The sequence below is a fragment of the Triturus cristatus genome, chromosome 6 (genome assembly GCF_964204655.1).
Source record: "Triturus cristatus chromosome 6, aTriCri1.1, whole genome shotgun sequence".
NCBI classification, from domain to species: domain Eukaryota; kingdom Metazoa; phylum Chordata; class Amphibia; order Caudata; family Salamandridae; genus Triturus; species Triturus cristatus.
Genome location: NC_140589.1, coordinates 51,789,322 through 51,811,522, shown reverse-complemented (window position 1 = coordinate 51,811,522; position 22,201 = coordinate 51,789,322). Strand labels below are relative to the sequence as shown.

The 22,201-nt window shown below is 51.1% G+C and overlaps 1 protein-coding gene across 1 annotated transcript in view; it reads left to right on the top strand.

The window, feature by feature from the left end:
* Positions 1–22,201, top strand: part of DNAH8 (dynein axonemal heavy chain 8) — a 13,985,216-nt gene that overhangs the window by 12,576,294 nt on the left and 1,386,721 nt on the right. The window contains exon 82 of the mRNA XM_085610239.1: positions 9,773–9,975. Within this exon, the coding sequence (XP_085466365.1) occupies positions 9,773–9,975 (203 nt within the window). The remainder of the gene's footprint in view (positions 1–9,772; positions 9,976–22,201) is intronic.

Sequence of the window (22,201 nt, the reverse complement as noted above, 5' to 3'; positions counted from 1 at the left end):
TCCTCCAGGACTTTCTGGTGTGATCTTGGTTCGCAGACCCACCACCGGAGATGGTATTGCTTGGGTATCTATTCTAAGGTGAGGAATCTAACTAACGTGTTTCTTTCAGATGAACAAGTTACTTACCTTCGGTAACGATGTATCTGTAAGAAACATTAGTTAGTTAGATTCCTCACCGACCCACCCATCCTCCCCGTTCTGCGAACTGACATCTAGGGTTAAGGTTATCCTTTTCAGGCCCCTAGATTTTCTTTTTGGCACCAGTGTCGGTCTTTGCATGGCTCTGCGTTCCTGGCGCGGAAGGCTATGTACAAGAACTGACGTCAGCGCGCGAGGGCGGCGTCTAAGTACTCCGACGACGTCATTCCGGCGCACAACGCCGACGACGGACGCGGAGCCGCAGACGACGCCTAGCGACGCGCAAGGGGTATTGCTGACGAAAAATCTTCCGGATCCAGTCTGACGCCTGGGGATATTCTAAGGTGAGGAATCTAACTAACTAATGTTTCTTACAGATACATCGTTACCGAAGGTAAGTAACTTGTTCTTCTCACCTAAGGGGCGACTGTTAGGAAGGGGTGCTTCAGTAGCATCTTCAGAAGGAGGGCCTCCTGTTCCAGTCCCTAAGGGGCCTAACTGGGAGGCTTTCTTGAGAGCTCTCTGATCTTCATCAGTTTGTAAGAGTTCTCTGAGTTCAGCAGAGGTAGGGTTCCTGGGCTGTTTAAGGCCCCTGGAATTAGCCAACTGCCTGAGCTCATTCTGGTTTAGGGTAGCAAAGATGGATGGTGCCCTCTGGGCGTCACTTTCGACAGAGATGGGTACCTTGGTCCCCTCTGCCCCAGCCATTGCTCTTAAGTGTGGGTGGATGTGTTGCAACTACCTACACTTGGGTTTTCCTACTAAACCTATCTAGTAGTTGTAGTCAGGGTGTGCTACTCCCTTTGCTCTACAACTAAGTTCAGTAGAACTTAAGTATATAACTAACTTGTTTTGTATGTACCTAAAGGTACCTGTATGATCTTTCAATTGGTAACAAAGAGATTACAGAGGTAAAACACAGCAAGCTCAAATCCCACCGCTGCCACCAATGTGAGAAGTTGGCCTGGTATATGATGTTCACTAGTTAAAGTGACCACCTTGTACCATGCCAATCAACCCTTATGGTGTGGTTGTAAGTCAACCTTTTCGGACCAGCTGCCCTAGTGGTAGCGCAGGCTAAGCAGTCTTTCAGGCTAAACTCGTTTTGGCATGTTAAGCAAGCTGTTTTACCATATGTAACCCCCCTTTAAACCAATGAAAGGACACCACACAGATATATATTCAAAATATATATGTATTTATTACTCAAAGTATCCCCTAGACTCTTTATGAGCACAGGAGCACAAATTGTTAAACAAGAAAGTATCACACTATACAGAAGTTGCACTTTATATGGATAGGCCCTGCTGGCCGCTCAAACCATATACTAAAATAGTGGTATAAGTACCACGAACAGGAAAGGGAGAAGGCCTAGGGCCTCTAGAATCGCTGGGCCTACAAGGAGCTAACTTTAGTTAGTGACCAGGAGGTCCACGGGTCGCGTGTGCATTGAGGAAAGTTACACGCGGGCGCCCATAGGTTTTCAATGGGTGCGTAAATGTTCAAAAGTTACTGCTAGAAGGGTCTTCTGGTTGGACTACGAACTTAAGACTTCAAACCTAGACACTAGAGATGTTACTCTACACTTGGGCACCGGAGTGCCAGCTTTACCTCACCCACAGGAAGCGGGTGCATAGGTCTCGAAGTGCGTCGGGTTTCGTCTATCTGTTCAATGGAGCCTGATGACAAAGATGCTGCAGGCGGTCGGTCCAGAAGAGATGCGGTGGATCCAAGGGTGGATCAGAGTTGTAGAAGACCTGAAAGCAGAGGGGACAGTGTTCACAGTCACTAGCCAGTGACCAGCGTGGCACCAGGTAGGTACCAGGCGATGTCGGGTGCAAACAGGTGAAGAGGTGTAGCTTGTCTCTGCAGCCACGTGGTCCCTGAAGGTCAACGACGTCCAGTAGTCGGTTCACGAGCTGTCCCACGCAGGTTCTCGCTGCCGGCGGTGTCGGCGACTCAAAAGAAGCAAACAAGCCTTGGCAAAAGCAGGAGTCGCAGGAATCGAAGAAAGCTGTTAGCTCTGACCAGCAAGGTCAGAGGGGCTGCTCCTTTGGAGGGAAGCAGGGGCCAGTCTGGAGCAACCAGACCAGCATCATAGTTTTCAAAAAGGTTCGCCAAGATGGCCACTAGACAACGGGCCAGGGACCGGGCAGGCGCGTCGAGTCGCAAAATGCAGAGGGGCCCCACGCAGATCGTGGAGATGCTGGAGGGCTCACCTTTGGTGCAAATGTTGCTCGGATGTTGGGCTTCTCAGGACCCAATGCACAACTTGGAGGGAGCCTCTGTTGTCGCGCTTGCAGCTTGTCGAGTGTCTTCCAAGATGGCTGGCTCCACGTGTCTCGGTGCTTCCACGGGTTCCTTCTTTGCAGGGACTGTGGATCGGGCTGTGAGAGGTCTGGAGGTCCAGTTCTTGTCGGTCTCTGGGCTCCGGCAGGAGGCGGCAGCAAAGCAGACGTCGATTTGCTGGATGGTGCTTGCGTTAGCAAGATGGTCACTCCCTGACCATAGGGGAGATTTCCTTCAGTCTTCTGTGCAGCAGAACGTCGAAGTTCCCGTCTTCTTCTTTGTGTCAAGTTGATTCCAGGATGTCTGAAGTCTTAGGACACAGCTCCTACCTTTAAGTGGATTCTAGGGGCCGGACTACCTGCTAGGTCCCTCCCTAAGGGTGGGACCAGGAAGGGGGGTGGTTACACCCCCAATCCTTTGTCCAGCTCGCCCCAGGTCTGGGGCTGGTGTGCCCAAGGACCGGTTTGAACTGGCATATGCACCGAGGCTCCTTGTGAGCCTCAGCCATGTCTGATTCTATTCAAGCCCTACCTGACCAATACACAAAATCCTGTCTGGGGTGGTGCTCACACCTCCCCTGGCAGGAAACCCTTTGTCCACGTCTCCCAAGCTGGAAGGACTCCCAGCAGCAGGAGGGCAGACTTGTGTCTGTGGTGGCAGCGTCCATTTTGTGGAGCTGAGGCTATGTCTGATTTTACCCGGGTTTCAGGTTCTGTACATGTCGTGTCCCTCTAGAAGGGTGAAATGCTAACCCCGTCACCAGAACTGGCGAGGGGTTAGTATTCCAATTCGTATGACACCTTACTCGACATGTTTTGATAAAGCCAAACCAAAGATAGCATTTAACCGCGAGGTTCATAATGCACTTAAGAGTATATGGTATGGCGATATCTGGAAACGGTAGAAGGAAGTTGTTCTGACCACTGCAGACAGGCTCAGCTCATGCCAGAGCACAATCTCACATGAAACCAAGCACTCTGCCTTCAGGATTGTTAAGGCCTGCTATAGGAGTGACTTATAGGTTAACATGTGTCCCATTTAAGGTTAGGTATAGGTATACTACACCTAAGTAAGAGGTGGATACACCAACTTACCCCAGCTGAGTGATCAGCCAGTTGTGTCAAATTTGTTAGGCCAGGCCAGGGGTGGCACAATACATGCTTCAGCCCCTGGTAGGCCTCAGATACACCAATGCCCTGGGTACCTAGTGTACACTGGCACAGGGGCTGACAGGGTGATCCAGTTCCAATGGGTTATGCACCTAGAGTGCATAGTGTCAATTTAGTAGAGAGAACAGCAGGCTGGGGGTCTGATTGGCAGGCCCACAGCCTCAATAGGTCAAAAAACAGTGAAGCAAAAAGCAAAAATTTGGGGTGACCATAGGATAGCAGACCCTACTCTCCTACACCAGGTAACTAACATTGATGGCAAACAGAACAGTCATCCCATGGCAGAGGTATGTCTCAGCTGGGGAGGTGTCACTGGCCCTAAAAGGGTGGCAGTGTCCCCAACCTTGCCTGTAGACTGCTTACTGGGGAATGACTTAGAACTCTCAGCTTGGGCTGGAGTTGAACAAGACACCCATTCCAAAATGGTAGGCCTTTCAAAAAAGGGTAGTGGGGTTGTGCCAGCCACAACCCCTGTCCAAGTAGATTTCCTCCCTGAAAAGGTTGGAAGGGCAGTGGTAGCCACAGCCCAGGCGAAGACAGACTTCCCTGTAGAGATTGGCAGAGCTGTGACAGTCACAGCTCAAACCCAAACTGAGTGCCTCCCTGAAAAGGTTGACAGGACTGTAATGGTCTCAGTCCATACTCAGACTGACATAGGTGTAGTGAAGCCTGAAACTATGGATCACTCCACACAAACAGAGAGTAGTGGGGAGGAAGAAAAGTCTCCCTCTCCCCAGACATTAGGAAAAGGTCAGCCTCCTCAGGGATCTGACCTCACCCCTTGTGAAAGAACTGCCCCAGAGGTAGCCAGGCCTAGCCTGGCAGAGCCTCTGATGTCAGTGGACCCTTCAAAGGTGGGACCCAGTCTGGTGCAGGTAGCCTGCCTCTCTCTACCCTGCCTCAGTCAGCCCAGGGCTGCAGAGGTCAGGGAGGCCAGTGGACCCCAAGAGGGCCCCTGTCCACAAGAACCCCCCCTATCAAAAGAATGAGGATTGCCTGGCTAGTAGCCCTAGCCAGGTGATGGTTAAAAACATTCCTGAGGGATCCCCTTTACAGGTAGTTAGGGACCTCCCCCAGGGGGATTCTGTTGGACACAGGCAAACATGGGACCTTAGGGCCCCAAACCTGACCTGTCCCTCCAGTAAGCCCCCAAAAGGGACCCAGCCTCCAGCTTTAGGTAGCCAGAGGCTGACCCTGAGAGCACAGTGCAACTCAGTTAAAGAAAGAAAGGCATCCATGGTGGAGGATGATTGGAGGAAGCTGAGGCCTCACTTTGAGGACACTCACTTCAGTACTCCATCTCAACACCAGCCTTTTACTTTGCAAAGACACACCAAAGGTAGAGATTCCCTATGGTGGAGACCCTATGATACCTTTAGGGTGAGGGATTGCTTAGTGGACCAGGAGACAGGGTGTAACCATGCCAGTGCTTGTTCTTCCTTATATGGCCACTTAGGCAATATAGGCTTACCTGGTCAAGGACAGCCTTATCTCCCTTCGTTTGGGGGGGGGGGTTGTGTAGGAAGGTGGATATCTGACTATGGTTACCCCCAACTTTTTGCCTAGTGTCTAGCTGGTTTTTCGACTTAGTTGGCCTGAGATCCTGCCATTCTTTTCAACTAGGAGCTATAGAGGGAAAATGCCAAGCCGCCCTCCACTCAACATCTGTCAACACAAATAATGGCTTGGCATCAAGAGGAATCACGTTTCAATTCACGGACCTCCACTGCTATTGGGAATAACTATTTCCCATCCATCGGCAACACGTCCAAATTTTAGCCAGGTCCTGAAACTCTTGAATTTCAATTAAAACAACCTGCAATACAGCCCTTCATAGACTCACGCAAACTATGACACCACAGCTCACAAAAAGGTCAGAAAAGTTGAGACGTGAAAAGTGAAAAATGAGGAGGCACCTCACGTACGCAACACCAGGAACGCTGCCAGCTGGTTCTCGCTGGTATGCCCACGTTTTGTCATCACTGGTTGCCAACTCATAGAAAATAGTGTCCAGTGAAGAAAAGGTGGATAGACAAAGAAAAAGAAATGATTTTTAAATGGAAACTTTGCTGTCCCCATAGACAAAGAAAGAGAATGAAAAACCCAGTGTATTGCCAAGAACAGGTGTTCCAAGCAATATTAAAATTGAGTTGAAAACTCACTATAGGTCACCCTCTTTATTCACAACCAGTGAGATCACTCAAAAATAAAAGCACTATATGTCGCTAACCTTTATAAGGAAGGCCAACATGTTTCATTGCCATTAATCTGTATTGTGGCAATTTCGTCAGGGCATGGGGTTTTTTGAGGTGGAACACGCTCTACTTTCAGCGCATTTCCAAGAATCGGGAAAAGGAATATTTAGTAGAACCCCGATTGACATTGTGAAGGCTGGTATGAATGCCCTCGGCCTTTACATGGTAAATACACCTATGGGAACGAGCAATTGGTGTAATTGATGAATGGTTGGTCCATATTTTATTGAAGAGTAAATGGAAAACTACAATTCTATTTTTCTTCTTTCCTGCTTTTCATACAGCCCTTCTGTAACACAAAAGTGGATGTCCAGTGAGGCGAGTGATTTAAAAAAAAAAAAACCATGCCCTGACGAAATTGCCACAATACAGATGGTTTAGCTTTATCAAAACATGTCGTGTAAGGTGTCTAACACTTTGGAATAATACCCCCATACCATTTCTGGTGATGAGGATATTATTCCTCCCTTCTAGAGGGAGAGACATGTTAAAATCCTACTTTGCTGTTTTACTCTCACCAAAGCCTCAGCATCACAAAATGGATGCTGCTGCCACAGACACGAGTCTGACCTCCTGCTGCTGGGAGCCCTCCCAGCCAGGGAGGCCTGGACAATAGGTTTCCTGCTTGGGGAGGTGCTAGCACCTCCCCAGACAGACTTTAGTGTATTGGGGCAGGGAGGGCTGAAAGGAATGAGACAAGGTGCAAGGTGCTCCATGCATAGTCCAGGTCAAACCGGTGCTGAGGCACTCCAGCCCCAGCTCTGGCGCGAAACTGGACAAGGGAAAGGGGGTGTAGCCACTCCCCTTCCTGGTCCCACCCATAGGAGGGACCTTGCAGGTAGCCCAGTATATTAGTAGCTAGTTGGGCCCTGCTAAAGTAGATTATCCTGAACCTGCAACTTGAACAGAAACTATGGACCTTCGACATTCGACGAAAGAAGAAGACTGAAGAATCTCCCTTGTGGCCAAGGAGTGGCTACCCTGTGCAAACAGGCACCATCAAGAGACTACCCTTTGCTTTGCTAAAGTTCTACGAGGGACCGGCTACCTGGGAAAAGTGGCGAGTATCTTCCAGCGCAGCTTCTGAGGCACCCTCGAAGTTGTGCACCGGGGATTGAGAAGCCCCAACCCCAAGCACCATCTGCACCGAAGATCAGCCCCCCACACTCCACGAGTCCTGCGTGGGGCCCTTCTGCATTTTCCTGCTTGCCGCGTCTGTCCGGTTGCTTGCCCGTTGGCTAGCGGCCTTTGTGACGACACACCTTGAAATCTTCACTGATGGTTTGGCTCCTCCAGACTGGCTCCCGCTTCTTTGCAAAAGAGAAGCACCCCAGACCTTCCTGGTCTGCACCAGAAGTAAGTCCTCCGTTCTTCGTGGGTTCCGCTTGCCAAGGCTTGGTGAGTCCTAGTTCGACTTCGACGCCGCCGACAGCAAGAGCCTTCGTGGGACAGCTCGCCTCCTGATCCTGGTCATCCTCGACGTCTCCTGGTACCCGTGGCTGCAGCAACAAGCTTCACCCTTCACCTGCAATCTTCACGACATCGCCTGGTTCCTTCCTGGTTCCACGTGGTCACTGGCTAGTGACCTTGACTCTGTCCCTTCTGCTTGCAGGTACCCTTCCTTCTTGATCCCGGCCTTGGGATCCACCGGACACTCTGCACTGACTGCCTGTCAGCAACTTTCCTTCAGGCATCCATAGAAGTCCACGACGAAACCCGACGCAAGTTCACACCTATGCACCCGCAGCCCGTGGGCTGGGTAACTTGGGTACTTCGGTGCTCACAAGGGTATTGACTATCCTAGGGTCTAGTTTCCGAGTCTCGACTTTCTAGCTATACCAGAAGTGTCCTAAAACTGCTTATTTCTAACTGCTAGTGATTCTATCGACTTTTACGCATTACGCGTGAGTGTTTCCACTCTGCACCTGAATCCCGTGGGCCTCCCACTTCCTAACTGCTGGTAGTGTAGTGTAGCCCCAGCGATTCCCTAGGCCTAGGCCTATTCCAGTTCTGTGACAGTGGTCCTTATACCACTTCTTTAGTATATGGTTTGCGTGGCCCCTAGGGCCTAACTGTATTACTTACCTGTGTGACTTAATGTATGCTTAAATAAGACTGTGTTGTACTTACCTCGAATCTCATAAAGAGTGCTGAGGGTTTGACTAGAATAAATACACTTTATTTTATATATATATCTGTTGTGGTGTCCTTTCATTTGGTATTCAAGGGATTATATATGGTATCACAGCTGGCTTCACATGCCATTCAGAGTTTAGCCTAAGACTGCTCTTGTCCATGCTATCACTAGGATAGCTGGTCTATAAGGTTGACTTTACAACCAATCACCATAAGGGTTGTTTGGACTGATATAAGGTGTACACTAGAACTAGTGACATCATACATCAGGCCAACTTCTCACAATCTGCAGCTAGAAGTCTCTATCAGATGAACAAGTTACTTACCTTTTGTAATGGCTTATCTGGTAGAGATTCTGTCTAACCTCAGATACCTTACCAGCTCTCCCATCCTCCCCGCTCTGGGAATGGATTTCTCCATACAGGGTAACCCTTATGAGGTCTGGGCACACTGGACCATCAACACCCTTTGTGGCACTTCTGGTGTGGAAATGTTGTGAAAAGTAACTGATGTCAGCACACTAGGGTGGCACTTATACAGGCACCAAGCACGTCTCTTCTGGCACTGACGCTGATGACCCTGAGCCGATCGATGCCACCTACCATGTGCAGAGGTACTGTTTGAAAAGTTTTCTAATCCAGTTTGACACCCGGGAGATATTCTAAGGTGACGCAATCTGCAGCTAGATATAGTTTCTACCAGATAAGGTGTTAACGAAGGTAAGTGACTTGTTCATTTATGTCTGCAATAATAGAAAGTTCTCTTCTGCAAGTTTAGCCTAGGATCATTGAATGCTGTATGGCTGCTGAGCAGGTACATGCATGCATTATGGAACATGACCAGCAAAACCTTGCGATGCATCCCAGAAGATCGACAGCCAGGACATGGTGAAGTATGTCTTGCATGCTGGTTTGGACACCACGGACTGTGTCGGCAGAGCTATTGGCACCAGTGTAGTGCCTTGAATGCCCACATGGATGCAATCAACTTGGTTTTCAGAGCATGTGGAGGTATGCCTAATGGACATGACATTTGACTGCTCCATGTTATTTTGGGAGAAGGCTAAGGAAGTTCAAGGGTAACTCCAGAGCACTGGCCTACAGACAGTGCCATTCCTCCCAGCTGGTGAAGCAGTTGCAAGGACGGCCCTTTCAAAGCAGAGGCTGTTCACCCCATCAGGGGTATCTCTCCTCTGCCTCCCGTACATTGTTTTAAGAATGACATAATGCATTTATACTTAGTTTTAAAGAAGCACTGTGTATTCTGAACTTCACGTTGTGCATACCACTCTGTAAGAAAGCACCCAGTCACCCATCCATGAATGAACCAACTCATTCAGCAATTCCTCGTTCCCACTCATTAATGATGCATGTTTTTAGTCACTTGCTCCCTCATTTGTGCACCCACTCATCCATTCAGGTGTTGAGTCATTCCTCGTCACCCAGTTACCCATTCACACTCACTTTCTTAAAAAATAAACTGGAAAGAAAATTCTGCCTGTGGATAGGCTGTTTGTTTATTGCTTGAGAGACGTGTTTCCTCGTGTCAGTTGAAGATGTGTTCGGGATCCTGCACCTGCAATTAGATATTCAGATGTTTGGGAGTTTTTTCCAACTGCCCTAGATAGGTAACTGGAGTTGCAGATAAGTCGCTTTGTTTCTTATGGTTTGGTTAAGATTGAACTATGGCATTTCACCCTGAAAGACAGCAACAAAATACAGTCTCACCTAAGTGAACAAACCATTGTATTGTCATAATAATGTTCTCTCTTCTTTGCCTTTCTAGGTCTTGGTGTCCAGATCGCACCCTTTCCCAAGCAAGGAAATACATTGCAGATTCACTGGACCCTAGATTCACCGAACCTGTTCTTTTAGACCTGGAGGAGACATGGGAGGAAAGTGATAAACACACCCCCTTGATCTGTTTCCTATCTATGGGATCTGACCCGACTAGTCAGATTGAAGCGTTAGCAAAGAGACTCAAACTAGGTATGTTTCATCATTGTCCAAACTAGCCCACCTCGTTTTAAAATGCTAAATTGTATTCGTAATGTTGAGCCCTCTTGACTGTCTATAAACGAGGCCTTTAGGTGTGAATTGCACCCACTGCAGGATTTTTTTGAAGTAACATTGTTCTATTTTCAAGCTGAGCCTCCATGCTTCATTTTCATTGTTTTCAAGTGAAAACCATTTCGAACACATTAGAATTCGGGAGATGCTGCTGGAAGACATATCACCCGAGCCTTATGTCCTCAGCTAGTGCTTAATTTGTGGCGGAACCTGCAGGTGGTGGACACCCCAAGTCATTTTTGGCGACCAGAACAAGAGAAAATTATATAGAAAAGGTGGAGGAAAGGAGAAAGAAAAAGATTCGAAACTGGTGAGAAAGTATTGATGGAAATGAACCTGCAGCGTGAGACGTGAAGTGCTCGGAAGAAAGAAGGAGGAGGTGGAATAAAAACGACTCAGTCTTGTTAGACAAGCCCAGCATGTGGCAGCACCTGCAGAGCTCTCTTAGGAAAAACCCCGGACACCTGCACTTGTAGATTTATATTTTGAGAAAAGAGTCTTTAAAATGTTGTTTGATCAAGGTTGAAAAGGTTTAAAAGGTAGAACTGTCTGGACCGTTAATTTGCACATCATCCACCAATCCGAGTCTGGCGGCTCAGCGGGCTAGTGTGTTAGTTATAGGGGCCTTGTGTTCGACCTTATTGCCACCGGTTCAAATCCCGGCGGGTCCATTCAGCCTTCAGGTCAATAAAAATCCCTTAGAGTTGGATAAAAAGAGAAGGCTGTTATTCAGGGGTGAACATGTGCTTTCGAAATGCACATAATGTGCAACTCACAGAGTCACGAATGCACGGAGGATTTGTGAATCTGGTTCTACAAAGAAAGGAGGCCCCACCAGCACCATTGGATGCTGGAGGTTTCGCCCATTGTGGAGTCCAAAAACAGGGCCGGTGGATGCACAATTCTGCTGTGCTCTGACTGGCTCGCCCACCGAGCATCGTGTTGGGAAAACAACATAGGAATAATGGGAGCGTAGTGTGCCTCCTAGCCCAACGCGCACATGTGGGGAGAGGGCTAAAGCCCCCCCACAAAGAATTAAAATAAGGGGAAACAAGCATTTGCAATGCAATAGGTCTCGCATTTATAAGAGTTTGAGCTATTGGCATTGTAAAATTACAATGCCTTTTATTTATGTTTTGGTTTTAAAACAAATAAAAGGCATTGTCATTTACAATGTCAGTAGCATAAACTTGCATAAAAGCAGTGTGTGGAGTGCAGCAGTGTGCGGCGTGCAGCAGTGTGCGGCGTGCAGCAGTGTGTGGCGTGCAGCAGTGTGAGGCGTGCAGCAGTGTGTGACGTGCAGCAGTGTGCGGCGTGCAGCAGTGTGTGGCGTGCAGCAGTGTTTCGTGTAGCAGTGTGAGGCATGCAGCACTGTGTGGCGTGCAGCGGCGTGCAGCAGTCTGCGGCGTGCAGCAGTGTGCGGCGTGCAGCAGTACGCTGCGTGCAGCAGTATCATGCAGCATGCAGCAGTGAGTAATGCAGCAGTGTGCAGCAGTGTGTGGCGTGCAGTAGTGTGCTGCGTGCAGCAGTGTGTGCCGTGCAGCAGTGTGTGGCGTGCAGCAGTGTTTCGTGTAGCATTGTGCGGTGTGCAGCAGTGTGTGGCGTGCAGCAGTGTGTTACAACAAACAAATGATGGACGGAATGCTGACAATGCAGACATTCTCCCCCAGTCAAGAGATCTGGGTTAAATCCATCGTTCTTTTGCCCACTATGCCACACCAGTTCAGACATGGCCATATGCAAATCAGTCTTGACCCTGTGCCTCATGGGAACAGTCCAGCCCGAACTGCCAAGCCATGTCTTCCCTGGACCGGAATCAAGCATCCTAGGACCGGTTTCTGGCTATCAGCCGTCATCAGCCAGGATAGCTTGACTCCAGTGGCGTAGTGAGCACGGGACCCACGTCTGGGCATACCCATCACACTTAGGGCGAAAAGCGTTACAACAAACAAATGATGGACGGAATGCTGACAATGCAGACATTCTCCCCCAGTCAAGAGATCTGGGTTAAATCCATCGTTCTTTTGCCCACTATGCCACACCAGTTCAGACATGGCCATATGCAAATCAGTCTTGACCCTGTGCCTCATGGGAACAGTCCAGCCCGAACTGCCAAGCCATGTCTTCCCTGGACCGGAATCAAGCATCCTAGGACCGGTTTCTGGCTATCAGCCGTCATCAGCCAGGATAGCTTGACTCCAGTGGCGTAGTGAGCACGGGACCCACGCCTGGGCATACCCATCCCACTTAGGGCGAAAAGCGTTACAACAAACAAATGATGGACGGAATGCTGACAATGCAGACATTCTCCCCCAGTCAAGAGATCTGGGTTAAATCCATCGTTCTTTTGCCCACTATGCCACACCAGTTCAGACATGGCCATATGCAAATCAGTCTTGACCCTGTGCCTCATGGGAACAGTCCAGCCCGAACTGCCAAGCCATGTCTTCCCTGGACCGGAATCAAGCATCCTAGGACCGGTTTCTGGCTATCAGCCGTCATCAGCCAGGATAGCTTGACTCCAGTGGCGTAGTGAGCAAGGGACCCACGTCTGGGCATACCCATCACACTTAGGGCGAAAAGCGTTACAACAAACAAATGATGGACGGAATGCTGACAATGCAGACATTCTCCCCCAGTCAAGAGATCTGGGTTAAATCCATCGTTCTTTTGCCCACTATGCCACACCAGTTCAGACATGGCCATATGCAAATCAGTCTTGACCCTGTGCCTCATGGGAACAGTCCAGCCCGAACTGCCAAGCCATGTCTTCCCTGGACCGGAATCAAGCATCCTAAGTGAGATGGGTATTCCCAGACGTGGGACCCGTGCTCACTACGCCACTGGAGTCAAGCTATCCTGGCTGATGACGGCTGATAGCCAGAAACCGGTCCTAGGATGCTTGATTCCGGTCCAGGGAAGACATGGCTTGGCAGTTCGGGCTGGACTGTTCCCATGAGGCACAGGGTCAAGACTGATTTGCATATGGCCTTGTCTAAACTGGGGTGGTGTAGTGGGCAAAAGAACGATGGATTTAACCCAGATCTCTTGACTGGGGGAGAATGTATGCATTGTCAGCATTCCGTACATCATTTGTTTGTTGTAACGCTTATCGCCCTAAGTGGGATGGGTATTCCCAGACGTGGGACCCGTGCTCACTACGCCACTGGAGTCAAGCTATCCTGGCTGATGACGGCTGATAGCCAGAAACCGGTCCTAGGATGCTTGATTCCGGTCCAGGGAAGACATGGCTTGGCAGTTCGGGCTGGACTGTTCCCATGAGGCACAGGGTCAAGACTGATTTGCATATGGCCATGTCTAAACTGGGGTGGTGTAGTGGGCAAAAGAACGATGGATTTAACCCAGATCTCTTGACTGGGGGAGAATGTATGCATTGTCAGCATTCCGTCCATCATTTGTTTGTTGTAACGCTTATCGCCCTAAGTGGGATGGGTATTCCCAGACGTGGGACCCGTGCTCACTACGCCACTGGAGTCAAGCTATCCTGGCTGATGACGGCTGATAGCCAGAAACCGGTCCTAGGATGCTTGATTCCGGTCCAGGGAAGACATGGCTTGGCAGTTCGGGCTGGACTGTTCCCATGAGGCACAGCGTCAAGACTGATTTGCATATGGCCATGTCTAAACTGGGGTGGTGTAGTGGGCAAAAGAACAATGGATTTAACCCAGATCTCTTGACTGGGGGAGAATGTATGCATTGTCAGCATTCCGTCCATCATTTGTTTGTTGTAGTGCAGCAGTGTGTGGCGTGCAGCTGTGTGCTGCGTGCAGCAGTGTGTGGCGTGCAGCAGTGTGTGGCGTGCAGCAGTGTTTCTTGTAGCATTGTGCGGCATGCAGCAGCGTGTGGCGTGCAGCAGTGTGCGGCGTGTAGCAGTGTGCGGCATGCAGCAGTGTGGCGTGCAGCAGTGTGAGGCGTGCAGCAATGTGAGGCGTGCAGCAGTGTTTCATGTAGCAGTGTGAGGCGTGCAGCAGTGTGAGGCGTGCAGCAGTGTGCGGCGTGCAGCAGTGTGCGGCGTGCAGCAGTGTGTAATGCAGCAGTGTGTAATGCAGCAGTGTGCGCAGCAGTGTGTGGCGTGCGGTAGTGTGCGGCGTGCAGCAGTGTGTGGCGTTCAGCAGTGTGTGGCGTGCAGCAGTGTGTGGCGTGGTCTGTAAACAACAAGAAAAGCGGACATCAAAGGAAGGGTGGGAGGGAACGAGCATATGGGGTGTGAGTTATAACGAAAGTTAATTGTTGTAAGAGGGGATGCAGGAAGTGAGGCCGAGCGCACGCTGGCGAAAGCAGTCTGCTGCTTTCAAGTCCGATGCCAGATGCCAGCTTCGCGCTTGAATGCCTCACATGCACTGGCCATAAACCGCATTCCTAAGGTCTTGTGCCCCTTACTAAATCTCTCTGAATGCGTGAGGCGACAAAAGCGCAGGAAGTAGCTGGTGGCAAATGGAATGCGCGTGGTTGTGCGCGTAACCGCCACCCGATCCGCCTGGGAAGCCTTTGGGAGCATTTCCTGAAGCCCCTGCATAAGTCTCGCTGAGCGATCGCTTACGCAATCGCCAGGCGAGACCTTAAAAGCCTCGTTTGTAATACCAGAGCCAGGACTCCTGTGCCTGCTGGATTCACCTATACTGGACCCTCTCTAGAGTTTATGGGGCCTCCTGGGGTTTGAGGGTTTACGAATCCATCCGGCATAGGATTCACAAATCCTTAAAAAATGACCCACTGCTTATGGCCAAGGCCATGTGCAGTGGAAGTTGGCTGCTTGCACAGGCCTTGCCTTTTTGCCAACCCCATTTCCACATTTTGATGCAGATGGTGAACCGATACATTGAAGGTGAATGAAGTGTGTCATGAACGAACACTACAAATCCTATAAAAAGAATCCCGATGTAGATTAGTGATGGCTTAGCAAGTACAAAATCCATTTTGTAGCCAGTTATGGTATGCAACACACAAAGACACCCCATAGCGAACATCACACGTCATGCTTGATAACACCCATTTCACAATGTCACAGCAAATAAAGGCAGTCTATCATGAGCAAAATATGGCTGGTGACATGGGTTATTGTGTGCAATGTATGCACTGTATACCACAACTGGTGAATTGCAGGGGTTTACAGGTTTGTATTCTCTGAACTGTAACCAATCTAGAACTGTGTTTTTTTCATTGAATATTTAATTAAACCTGCTTTTTTTAGTTATAAAAGGGACAAGCTGCGAAAAAAATCTATCTGAAAGAAACACGTTAGTTAGATTCCTCACCTTAGAATATCCCCAGGCGTCAGGCTGGATCCGGAAAGATTTTTGTAGCAATACCCCTTGCGCGTCGCTAGGCGTCGTCTGCGGCTCCGCATCCGTCGTTGGGGTCGTGCGCCGGAATGACGTCGTCGGAGTACTTAGACGCCGCCCTCGCGCGCTGACGTCAGTTCTTCTTTTTTCCACGCCAGTAAGCGCCAATCCGGGAAGAGCTTACCCCTAGTCATTTTTTGACTAACTTTTTTGACTCTTTTTGGTCATCGACTCGACTCTGGTGCCGGTAGCATGCCTGGTTTCAAGGCCTGTGATGCCTGTCATCGCTTGATGTCGGTGACGGATCACCATCGCCGGTGCCTGCACTGCTTGGGGGCCGACCATGACACGGAGTCGTGCCTGGATTGTCAGGCCTTGACGTCGAAAGCTAGGCGGGAGCGATCCCGTAAGCTTCTCGAGCTCCGGCACTCGGCTCCGCGGCGCTCTCGGTCCCGGTCCAGGAGGAGGTCCAAGTACCGGTCGCGGAGCCGCAGCCAACGTCATCGTTCGTTGGGGTCTTCCAGTAAGTCCAAGCACTCCAAGCATTCTAAGAAGACTCCCCTCGCCGGTCGCGCGACCCGGCTGAGGGTCCGAGTGGTTCCACCCCGCGGCTCCGTCGGAGCCGCAGGAGTCGCGTCCGCCCCCATACCCGCCGGTCCCTGGAACTGACGCGACTGCGGCGGAGGTCAGTGCCTTCCTCATGGCCATGAGAAGCCTGGCTCCGCCGTCGACGCCTGCCGGCGCGCCTTTGGGCCCCGCAGGTTCGACTGGGCAACCTCGCGTGCGGGCGGCTCCGGCCCAGGTGCCATTGACGGCTCCGGCCCCGACGCCGCAGGTCCCCGAGGAATCCAGGCCTGGATCTCTGCCAGCGCCGGTCGACCTCACGACACCTCCTCCGCCGGTGCTGACACCGGTTCCACCACTGACGCCGTCCCCGACCGACGTTGTTCCCCAGTTTAGCTCCGGTCCGGCGCCGGTGCCGTCCGACGCCGTCACCGACGCCGATGGGTGACCGTTTCATCTACCATCCGGCTCCGATCATTCCTCCCGTTTATTGGGAATCGGATGACGAGGGCTACTGGGAGGGGTCTGAGGACCCTATGGCCGCACAGGCACAACTTTCGCAGGACTGGGCAGAGGAATTGGGGGACGCCAGCGGTCTGGATACCTCCCCAGACGGTGGTTTCATCTCTCCTCCGACTGTGGCCTCGGAGGAGGGTGCAGCTTTTTTAGTGGTGCTGCGCAAGGCAGCCGAAGCCCTAGGGCTGGAGTTGCCTGCTGTGGCCGTGAGGACAAACGTCCTCACTGAGGTCCTCCAACCGACAGCAAGCTCCACTGAGCCTCTGCTGCAGTTTAACGAGGCCCTCATAGACGTTCTGCAGGGCACTTGGTCCAAGCCCTCCGCAGTCCCTCCTGTGGACCGGAACCTTGCTCGGCGCCACCGCCCTGCTCCGGGCGACCCCAGTTTCCTCTCCCAACACCCCACCCAGAGAGTCTGGTTATCCAGGCCTCAACCTCCCAATCCTCCTTCCCGTCCGCTCCTCCGGATCGGGAATGTAAAAGGCTGGAACAGTTTGGCAAAAAACTGTTCTCGTCCCTGAGTTTGGGACTGCAGTCTTTAAATACCGCTTGCCTTTTGGACCGTTATTCCCATTCCCTGTGGGATACGGTGGAGGACGTGCTGCCCCTGTGTCCGGTGGAGGCCCGGCACGACTCTCCCAGGCACTTGCTGACGGGCGAGATGCAGCAGGGCATGCCATACGGTGTGGACTTGACACCACGGACTCGCTAGGTCGGGCGATGAGCACCACGGTGGCACTTCGGCGTCACGCCTGGCTGAGGTCCACGTCATTTTCGGGGGATGTCCAGAGTTCCCTCATGGACATGCCCTTTGATGGCACTCGCCTTTTTGGTGAGAAGGCGGACATTGCGCTGGCTCGGTTCAAGGACTCCCGGGCCACGGGCAAGTCCTTGGGTCTTTCGGCCCCGCGGCCGCAAACTTCCGCCTTTCGCCCCTTTCGTGGCCAAGGAAGGGGTGCCTCCTCACGTCCGCCCAGCCACCGGCCGCAGAACCAACCTGCACGCGGTCGCGGACGTGGATTCCGCCGAGGCGGTACTGGAGGTCAACGTGCCGGTCAGTCCACATCCACCCCGGCAGCATCCGCCTCAAAGCCCTCCTAGTCCGAGCTTTCAGGCCCATTCAACGCCAGTGGGCGGCAGAGTTCGCCATCACCTGCTCCACTGGCGCTCCATCACGTCGGACAGGTGGGTGCTGCAAATCGTCCGAAGGGGCTACTCCCTCCCCTTCGAGACGACCCCTCCAGCCATGCCACTGCAGAACCAACGTCTGTCGGGGGATCATTTGCATCTTCTACGGGAGGAAGTTTCGGCCCTCTTGGCCAAAGAGGCCGTTGAGCACGTTCCTGGTCCAGAAGTAGGTTGTGGTTGTTATTCCCACTACTTTCTGGTTCCCAAGAAGGGCAAAGGGGGCCTACACCCGATCTTGGACCTCAGGAGCGTCAACGCCTTCCTCCGGAAGGAACGGTTCAAGATGCTAACTTTGGCTCAGGTTCTAGCTGCCCTAGACCCTGGAGACTGGATGGTAGCGTTGCACTTGCAGGACGCTTATTTCCACATCCCCGTCCTGCCGGCCCACCGGCGTTACCTGCGGTTCACGGTGGGTCAGGAGCACTTTCAGTTCACCGTGCTCCCCTTCGGCCTCACCAGTGCCCCTAGGGAGTTCACGAAAGTGAAGGCGGTGGTCGCAGCTCAGGGGTTCCAGTCTTCCCCTATCTCGACGACTGGCTGTTGAAGGCGGGCTCGCCCCAGCAGGTCGTCTCCCACCTCCAGACTACGGCAGACCTCCTGCACTCGCTGGGGTTCTCCATCAATGTGCCGAAGTCACACCTGAGTCCCTAACAGAAGCTCCTTTTCATAGGGGCGGTTCTCGATTCGGCGCAGTTCCGGGTCTATCCGCCAAAACAGCGGGTCCGGGACATTCAGGCCCTGATTTCCATCTTCCGGCCTCTGTCTTGGATTTCGGTCAGGTTGGTGCTGCGGCTTCTGGGGCTGATGGCCTCCTGCATCCTGTTGGTACCTTACGCCAGGTGGCGGATGCAGGCTCTGCAGTGGGACCTGAAGTTTCAGTGGGCCCAGCATCGAGGCAACCTGTCCGACCATGTCTTGATCTCGGAGGGCACTGCGAAACAGCTGCAGTGGTGGCTCACGAATCGCGATTGGGTCAGCGGCAAATCCCTCTCCCTACCCCAACCAGAGCATGTCGTAGTGACGGATGCGTCCCTCCTGGGACGGGGGGGCCATATGGGAGAGGCGGAGATCAGAGGACTCTGGTCTCTGGCGGAGACTCGGCTCCATATCAACCTCTGGGAGCTGAGGGCGATCCGACTTGCACTGAAAGCCTTCCTTCCCTCTGTCCGGGGAAGTGTAGTGCAGGTGTTCACGGACAACAACACCGCCATGTGGTATTGCAACAAGCAGGGCAGGGTGGGGTCGTGGACCCTTTGTCAGGAGGCTCTGCGCCTCTGGACATGGCTGGAACACCAGGGCGTCACCCTGGTGGTTCAACATCTGGAGGGCTCTCTGAACGCCAGAGCAGACAAACTCAGCCGCCGGTGCATGATGGATCACGAATGGCGTCTGAACTTGGACGTGGTGCAAGGTCTCTTTCTGCAGTGGGGAGAGCCTTGGTTAGATCTATTCGCCACCGAAGAGAATGCGCAATGTCAGCAGTTCTGCGCGTTGGAGTTTCCAAGGCGGCACTCGCTCGGAGATGCTTTTCATCGCGAGTGGAGTTGCCGTCTGTTGTACGCCTTTCCGCCTATACCACTCCTGCCCAGAGTGCTGAAGAAGATCAGGCGCGACCGGGCCCAAGTCATCTTGGTGGCTCCGGATTGGGCACGAAGGTACTGGTATCCCGAGCTACTCAGTATGTCCATCGATCCCCCGATACGTCTGCCTCTTCAGGAGGACCTTCTGTCGCAGCAGCAGGGGACGGTCCTCCACCCGAACCTGTCCAGCCTCCACCTCCATGCGTGGAGATTGAGCGGCGGCAGTTGATGCCATTTGACTTGCCTCCTGAAGTCTCTGATGTCATTCTGGCAGCCAGGCGTCCCTCCACAAAGTCGGTATACACCTGCAGGTGAAACAAATTTGTGGCATGGTGCACAGCAAAGGCTGTGGATCCCCTTTCCGCCCCTCTTTCTGAGGTTCTCCTCTTTCTTCTTTCTTTGGCCCAGCAGGGCTCTGCTCTGGGCACCTTGAAAGGTTATCTTGCTGCCATCTCTGCTTTATGGCTTCCTTATCAGCCTTCTCTTTTCAAGTCCCCTGTTGTTTCCCATTTTCTCAAGGGCATTACTCATATGTACCCTCCTGTCCCTTTTGTAATGCCTCAGTGGGACTTGAACCTTGTTCACACTTTTCTGATGTGCGCTCCCTTTGTGCCCCTTCACAACTGTCCCATTCGTCTTCTGACTCTGAAAACTGCTTTCCTGGTGGCCATCACCTCCGCTAGGCGGGTGAATGAGCTCCAGGCTCTGTCGGCTAAGCCTCCCTTCCTTTCGGTTCATCCGGATAAGGTTGTCCTCCGGACACGAACTTCTTTTCTGCCTAAAGTCGTGACTCCCTTTCACATCGGGCAATCTGTCACGCTGCCCACCTTCTTTCCGCCTCCGCATCCTTCAAAAGATGAAGAGAGGCTTAAAATCTGCTACTCATTGGCGAAAAAGGTCCTTCCTGTTGGGCTGAGAGCCCATTCCACCCGTGCCAGAGTGGCGACAACTGCCCTGGGACGGGGAGTCCCCTTGCAGGACATCTGTCTGCACACGTTCGCGAAACACTACTGCCTGGACAACCAAGTCCGGAGAGATGGCCACTTTGGCCGTTCTGTTCTCCAGGACTTTCTGGTGTGATCTTGGTTCGCAGACCCACCACCGGGGTTGGTATTGCTGGGGTATCTATTCTAAGGTGAGGAATCTAACTAACGTGTTTCTTTCAGATGAACAAGTTACTTACCTTCGGTAAATATGTATCTGTAAGCAACATTAGTTAGTTAGATTCCTCACCGACCCACCCAGCCTCCCCGTTCTGTGAACTGACATCTAGGGTTAAGGTTCTCCCTTTCAGGGCCCTAGATTTTTTGGCACCAGTGTCGGTCTCTTGCATGTCTCAGCGTCACTGGCGCGGAAAGCTATGTACAAGAACTGACGTCAGCGCACGAGGGCGGCGTCTAAGTACTCCGACAACGTCATTCTGGCGCACGACGCCAACGACGGATGCGGAGCCGCAGACGACGCCTAGCGACGCGCAAGGGGTATTGCTACAAAAATCTTTCCGGATCCAGACTGACGCCTGGGGATATTCTAAGGTGAGGAATCTAACTAACTAATGTTTCTTACAGATACATCGTTACCGAAGGTAAGTAACTTGTTCTTCAAGGCCAGACAAATCATCTAGGTGGTCACATACTTTTGCCACATTCTCCTGGTTCATATTTCTATCTTAACAAGCATTGACATAGCCAATAGGCCATTTGGGACCTTATAAGTATTTAGTTATATTATGCAGCACAATATCCTTGTTGCATGGCTAAACACTAATAAGGTCCCAAAGGCGAGGCCTATTGGCTATGCCAATGCTTGTTAAATGTTTTACCAATACATGCGGAGTCCTTAAGAAAATGACGACGCTGTCCTCAGCACCACTGAGACACTTGAAAATATATTCCGCGGTGAGATAAGGGAAGGTACATGATAAATTAAGCTCCTCGTATAAATTGTTACGAGTCTTCGTTTTAATGTTGGTCATTATTCAACAAATTTTTCTAAGAAAATGCCAGATAGGCAGGAACGAGTAATTAGGGGAGAAAAGTGAAATTGTCATCTTTAATGGGTTGCAGTACTGTTTTACCTTATCATTCATAAAGGAAGACCTGGGGAGCAGATAACTCTCTGGGGCAGGACTAAGTGAGGGCAAGAGGCTAGTTCATAATGGTAATGTGTAAAGCAAGTCTCCTGCCTGCATGTGCGAATGAAAAATGTATCATGTCTGCTCTTTAGTCGTTGCATTATTTACACAGGCATCTGGTTGCTCGCACACAGATCCATAATGTACGAGATTATTATGGCCACTCAGATGACAAGTTCTCTGTTCGTAATGAAAGCCGCACTGCTGAATACCAAACCAACACCCTGCCCATAATTAACAATAAACAAGCATTTACAATGCAACGGTCTCGGCATTGTTAAAGTTAGAGCTATTGGCATTGCTCATGACAATGCCGTTTCTTTAAATGTTTTAAAAACAAAAACATAAACAAAAATAATGTCATGAGCAATGCCAATAGCTCTAACTTTACCAATGCCGAGACCATTGCATTGTAAATGCTTGTTTTCTTAATCTGATAACGGAATTTAAACCTGTGGTTGTTTTCTAACCTTTTATGATCTTTAAGGGTAAAAGCATTCTGGAGCTCCTTAAAGGGAGTATGGGCACAACATAAAAACAATGAAATGTATGCTTAAAAATAATAACGTCGCAATATAATATCCATATAGCATATGGCTTTGCCGCTCTCCATTGGGCATGGTCCCTCCTTGACTGGCCCGTTATTGTGATTCAGCAGGTCAGAGGTTTCCCGCTCACGAATCTTTTGTGAGGAGGCTCGTGACAGAGACGTCGCCGCATTCTGTCGGCTAACATGTCGACTGCTTTCACGCGCCCCCTCTTTATAACACAGGAAGCAAGAAGGGAAAACACTTTTGTTCAAAATTCTCGCAGAGCAAACTGAACTGAAGGGATAATAATGATGTGACATCCTCAATTAA